The 6,336-nt window shown below is 40.8% G+C and overlaps 1 protein-coding gene across 1 annotated transcript; it reads left to right on the forward strand.

The window, feature by feature from the left end:
- The first annotated feature begins 1,619 nt into the window (after nt 1–1,619).
- On the forward strand, nt 1,620–6,116 carry GEMIN6 (gem nuclear organelle associated protein 6). Its single transcript, XM_045549440.1, has 3 exons — nt 1,620–1,717; nt 2,735–2,881; nt 5,674–6,116. The coding sequence occupies exons 2-3, from the start codon at nt 2,754–2,756 to the stop codon at nt 6,047–6,049; spliced, it is 504 nt and encodes a 167-aa protein (XP_045405396.1). The 5' UTR covers nt 1,620–1,717; nt 2,735–2,753; the 3' UTR covers nt 6,050–6,116.
- The last annotated feature ends 220 nt before the right edge of the window (nt 6,117–6,336 follow it).

Here is a 6,336-nt window from a genome sequence, read left to right on the forward strand (position 1 = left end):
CCTGAGCAAGAGCGAGACCCCGTCTCTACTAAAAATAGAAAGAAATTATATGGACAACTAAAAATATATATAAAGTTAGCCGAGCATGGAGGTGCATGCCTGTAGTCCCAGCTACTTGGGAGGCTGAGGCAGAAGGATTGCTTAAGCCCAGGAGTTTGAGGTTGCTGTGAGCTATGGCAACCAAGGCAACACAGCAAGACTCTGTCTAAAAAAAAAAAAAAAGGAAAATAAAAAAGAAAAAGGAAAGGCCTGGCTGCATTTAACATAGATTCTCTACAGATGCAAAGTTTTCCCAGCCTCCCCACCTAGACAGCCTTACAGCATTATTCCTGTTTGTCTCAAGCCATCTCAAAATATGACAAAGATGTACTTTGGGTTAAAATATTTATTTTCTTCAGCCCTAAAAAACCCTTTCAAGATATACAGCCCCTCTAAAATGAGTGTATGTCAATTATAACCTTAGGAGTGTAGCCCGATTAAACTCTTTTTTTTTTTTTTGAGACAGAGTCTCACTCTGTTGCCCGGGCTAGAGTGCCATGGCGTCAGCCTCGCTCACAGCGAGTTCAAACTCCTGAGCTCAAGCAATCCTACTGCCTGAGCCTCCTAGTAGCTGGGACTACAGGCGTGTGCCACCATGCCCAGCTAATTTTTCTATATATATTTTTAGTTGTTCATATAATTTCTTTCTATTTTTAGTAGAGACAGGGTCTCGCTCTTGCTCAGGCTGGTCTCCAACTCTTGAGCTCAAACGATCCTCCCACCTCGGCCTCCCAGAGTGCTAGGATTACAGGTGTGAGCCACCACGTCTGGCCCCGATTAAACTCTTAAATGTCAAGGGTTATGTGGAACTCAAATCCCAAATAGTAAGGAAAAAGCCGATTAATTTTTGATGTTTTCTACACCTTGGCTTGATAGTTTTAAAATTCAGTTTTGTAAATTTCCCTCGGGTTTTTGTTGTTGTTGTTTTTGCCAGTCAACCTTGGTTTTCACATTTGCTGGAATTTAGTGTTTACCATCTTGTACCATTTTTCAGGGTCACCGTCCTGAAAAAGATTCTGGGCCATGCCAGAAGACAATTAAGTACGTGACCAGAAATCTGTAGCGCAAGCAAGTCTTTTGCACTTTACCACTGCAGAGGGTTTATCGTGAGTGATCTGGTAGGTGGATTTCAACTCGATCTTGTGCGTTTCTTTCCAGCTTATACACCTCTCACAAGATTGGACCGAGGGCACATCCCAAAGGAGCAGGCACTTTAACTACCCTATACAAGCTACATAAACAAGGAGTACCTTAGCCCTATCGCTCTTCTTCACTGTACGTTCACCTCACACTTGTAGAGCTTTAGGATTTAACTAGAGGGTTCATGTGCTCTGATTCTATGACAAAAGTGCATTTCCAGATCTACTATCATTGAAGACCTGGGACGGGCCTTTTTCTCTAAAAGAAAAATTGTTTGAAATGTGCGTCGTGGCAACGGAGAAGGGCAGCTCTGGCGAACGTGGCACCCTATTATTATTACAGAAAAATCTCAGCCCCTACTTGCACAGTGCACTCGAGAGCCCCCGCCTCGCAGACATCCAGGAAGGACTACAAAAGAGAGACTTCTGGGGGCGGAAGTGACGACAGGCGCAAGGCATGCTGGTCTCGGGCGCGCTCCGCTCAAGGCTTCTTCCTCACTGCGCGGTGGCCGAGTACCGGGTGCTGCAAGTTTAAACTGGTATTTTTCTCGTTTGTCAGGATTAAGTACGGCTTTAAATATCGTGTGTATTTAAATATTTAAAGAACGGAACCGGGAATGCGAGCTTTAGAGCCTTAGCTGCTGCCCCCTCGTTTACGCATCCTCCAAACACATTTTAAGAGGAAATCTCATAAATCGGGGGTCTTTGGTGGCGGGATGAAGTGGAGACACATAGCGAAAAAGCGAGTGGGTGTATATCAGAAGAGTTCTCTCCTTCAGTTTTGGCTAAAAGTGGTGTGGGATGGCCGGGCGGTGGCTCACGCCTGTAATCCTAGCACTCTGGGAGGCTGAGGTGGGAGGATCGCTCGAGGTCAGGAGTTCGAGACCAGCCTGAGCAAGAGCGAGACCCCGTCTCTACTAAAAGTAGAAAGAAATGATCTGGACAACTAAAAATATATATAGAAAAAATTAGCCAGGCATGGTGGCGCATGCCTGTAGTCCCAGCTACTCGGGAGGCTGAGGCAGTAGGATCGCTTGAGCCCAGGAGTTTGAGGTTGCTGTGAGCGAGGCTGACGCCACGGGACTCATTCTAGCCCGGGCAACAGAGTGAGACTCTGTCTCAAAAAAAAAAAAAAAAAAAAAAAGTGGTGTGGGATGAACTCCTCTGATGGAAGGAAAGGAGAGATGGAGGGTTTGAGCATCTGCAGGCCGGAGTGAGAGCAATCAGGGCTGGGAATGAGGGGTGGAGTAGAAGTGTGCCAGGTGGGATTCACCACACTGGACCGGGGCGACTCAGTGTCCCTTTAACTTCAGACTGAATTGTAAACACTATTTTCCTTGTCCTGATATATTAAAATTCTCAAACAGTCTTTACGCATGTGCTCTTTTCCCTGTAGTATTAGTTCCATGTATATACATTAATACTTAATTGTTTTAAGTAACTTTTTAAGAACTTGAGGCAAATCACAGATTTCTCTGCCTCGAGGATGGAGATCAGGGGTAAGACATTTGCTTAGGTGGAAGATAAATATTAATCCGAACTGGTGGTTGTTGTAGATCTAGCCACCTGGCAACTATGAGTGAATGGATGAAGAAAGACCCGTTAGAATGGCAAGATTACATTTACAAAGAGGTCAGAGTGACAGCCAGCGAGAAGAACGAGTATAAAGGATGGGTTTTAACTACAGACCCAGTCTCTGCCAAGTGAGTATGCATCCTACTTCCCTGAAATCATGACATTCCTTTATGCTGCCTGTATGTTATAGCCAAACTAAAAAAGCAGATAATTGAAAAGCTAATTATTCTCATATAAGAATTTAATTGCCTTTGAATCTAAGTGCTATTGCCACTATGGCTTACCCTGTCCGACCAGCCAAGTTCATAGAAATAGGACATAGAAATTTTACTTATTATGTTTATGGTGGAAAATTTCAAGCATACACAAATGTTAATGGAGTAGTATAATGGGCAGTAATCTTATACCCCCTCCAAATATTTTAAAGCCAGTTCCAGAAATTATATCATTTTGTTTATAAAGTTACCCTTATGACACTTAACAAAAGTAATAATCATAATAATAATGACCTCAGTATTAGCCAATTCCTAGTCAGCTCAGATTTTCCTGAATGTCTCAAAAGTTCTTTTTATATTGGTTTGTTCAGTTTTGCTGATATGTCTCTGAAGTATCAGTTTAAATATCTTAATCTAAGACTCTGCACTTTCTCTCACCTTTTTTGGTTTCCCATGTCATTTATTTTTGAAGAAACTGAGTCATTTGTTTTATAGAATTGAACATCTGGATTCAGCTTATGCATTATCATAGTGTAGTTCAATGTGTTCTTTTATCTCCCATATTTCTTATAAATAAGTATTCAGATCTAGAGGTTTGATTAGGATCAGATTTATTTTTTGCAGGACTGCTTTAAAGGTAAAGATGCACATACACACACTTTTTATTTTGGAATGATTTAAGATTTAAAGAAAAGTTGCAAAAAAAGTCCAGAAAGTACCCATATATCCTTCACTCAGCTTCCCCTAATGTTATCATCTTATAATCATGATACATTTCTCAAGACTAAGAATTTATATTAACTAAACTGCAGACATTATTTGGATTTTGCCAGTTTTTCTGATAATGGCCTTTTTCTGTTCCAGGATCCAATCCAGGATCCCACGTTACATTTAGTTGTCATGTCTTCTTAGTCTCCTCTGATCTGTGAGTTTGTCAGTCTTTCCTTGTTTTTCATGACCTTGACGGTTTTGAAGAGTACTGGTGAGGTAGTTTGTAGAATGTCTGTCAATTTCAGTTTATGTAATGTTTTCTTTTTCTTCTCTCTTTTTTTTTGAGGCAAAGTCTCACTTTGTTGCCCTGAGGAGAGTGCCATGGCATCAGCCTAGCTTGCAGCAACCTCAGACTCCTGGGCTCAAGCAATCTTCCTGTCTCAGCCTCCTGGAGTAGTTGGGACTACAGGCTAATTTTTCTGTTTTTAGTAGAGACGGGGTCTCACTCTTGCTCAGGCTGGTCTTGAACTCCTGAGCTCAAGGGATCCTCCTGCCTCAGCCTCCCAGAGTGCTAGGATTACAGGTGTGAGCCACTGCGCCCGGCCTGTGATGCTTTCTCAAAAACAGACTTGTGTTATAGGTTTTTGGGAAGAATACTACAGAAGTGAAATTCCCTTTTAATCATATCATAACATATCATATAATATAGATTTTTTTTCAGTATTTTTGATTTGTTTTCATGAGTGAGATTACCTTATCGTTTTCTTTTTTCATCCTGTCCTCTGCTTTTGGCACCAAGGTTATAATAGCCTCTTTAAATAAATTAATACATAGTCCCCCTTTTATAGTTTCTAACAGAATTTGGTTAGATTAGAAATGTTTGATCCTTGAAAATTTTGTAGAACTTCCCAGTAAAATTGTCTGGGCCTTTTCTTTCACTCTCCCTGGGAAGATTTTGAACTAGTTATTTAGTCTTTACTGAAGATTACAGGACTATTTACATTCTCTCTCTTTTGTTTTTGAGTCAGTAATTTGTATTTTCTGGGAAGTTTTCTGTTTTAAGTTTCAAAATTGGCATAAATTTGTTCTTATTATTTCCTGTTAATCTTTGTTGTCTTATTCCTTATATTTATATGTGCCTTCTTTCTTCCTCTTTATTTTTATCAATCTTGCCTGAGTTTTGTGAATTTTATTTTTTTTCAAAGAACAACTGTTGAATTTGATGATCCTCATGTTGACTCGTTTTCTATTTCATTAATTTTGTGCTTTGTTATTTTCTTTGGTCTGCTTTGGAGGGGAGTTATGTGGTTGTTGTTTCTTAACTTTAAAAGTTAAATCTGTACCCTGCCTTCTTTTCTAATACACATTTAAGGCATTTATTACTCTTTTTTTTTTTTTGAGACAGAGTCTCACTCTGTTGCCTGGGCTAGAGTGCCGTGGCATCAGCCTAGCTCACAGCAACCTCAAACTCCTGGGCTCAAGCAATCCTTCTGCCTCAGCCTCCCAAGTAGCTGGGACTACAGGCATATGCCACCATGCCTGGCTAATTTTTTCTATATATTTTTAGTTGTCCAGCTAATTTCTTTCTATTTTTAGTAGAGACGGGTCTCACTCTTGCTCAGGCTGGTCTTGAACTTGTGACCTTGAGCGACCCTCCCTCCTTGGCCTCCCAAAGTGCTAGGATTACAGGCATGGGCCACCACGCCCATCTGCATTTATTACTCTTTAAGTAATACTTTAACTGTATCCCACAGTGACTAGCTTTAGGCTGGATCAAAAGTTTAGATGTTTAAGATCATCAGTGAATGCTTGTCGAACAAGTAAAAGCATTTGGTGGTGAGAAGATTAATTTCAAACAGGGAGGAGTGTTCCCTATTATTCTAGTGAACTATTTGGGTTGATAATGCCTTTCATTCCATTGCTTCTTCCATAGTTTTATGGTGCCTTAGGTTTTTCTTTTGCAAATCTGCTCTGAACTTACTTTTCCTCCAAAGTATCGTCCTCGTGAACTTCCTTGAAGATGGCAGCATGTCTGTCACCGGAATTATGGGACATGCTGTGCAGACTGTTGAAACTGTGAGTGAAGGGGACCATAGAGTGAGGGAGAAGCTGATGCATTTGTTCATGTCTGGAGACTGCAAAGCGTACAGCCCTGAGGATCTGGAAAAGAGAAAGAATAGTCTAAAGAAATGGCTTGAGAAGAACCATATCCCCATCACTGAACAGGGAGATTCGAAGAGGACTCTCTGTGTGGCAGGGGTCCTGACTATAGACCCACCATATGGTCCAGAAAATTGCAGCAGCTCTAATGAGATTATTCTGTCTCGTGTTCAGGATCTTATTCAAGGACATCTTGCAGCTTCTCAATGAGAGGCCAAGAATTGTGGACACACTGATTGAAACAGACTTTTTTTTTCCTTCATAAAGTGTTTTGAATATAAGTCCATCATATTATAGGACTTTAAAGGCTCATGAGTGTGTGTGTGAGTGTGTTAATTCTTTTGATGTTTTGGTAAAATCAAAGATGTGGATTATGAGTGCTAGTTTCCTGGGGAAATTAATGGACTGGGGCAAGGATATCATCCCATGCAACAAAATTACCATAGGGATGTCAGAATTGTAAGGGTCTTTCTTGTGTTGAGGATACACCCCATTTT

This window comes from Lemur catta, chromosome 4 (genome assembly GCF_020740605.2).
Source record: "Lemur catta isolate mLemCat1 chromosome 4, mLemCat1.pri, whole genome shotgun sequence".
NCBI lineage: Eukaryota > Metazoa > Chordata > Mammalia > Primates > Lemuridae > Lemur > Lemur catta.

Bases quoted from the DNA above. Each gene is read 5' to 3' on its own strand.
- GEMIN6 (XM_045549440.1), top strand. From the start codon at position 2,754: ATGAGTGAATGGATGAAGAAAGACCCGTTAGAATGGCAAGATTACATT. The intron at 2,882-5,673 runs GTGAGTATGCAT...TTTCCTCCAAAG, and splicing joins ACAGACCCAGTCTCTGCCAA to TATCGTCCTCGTGAACTTCC.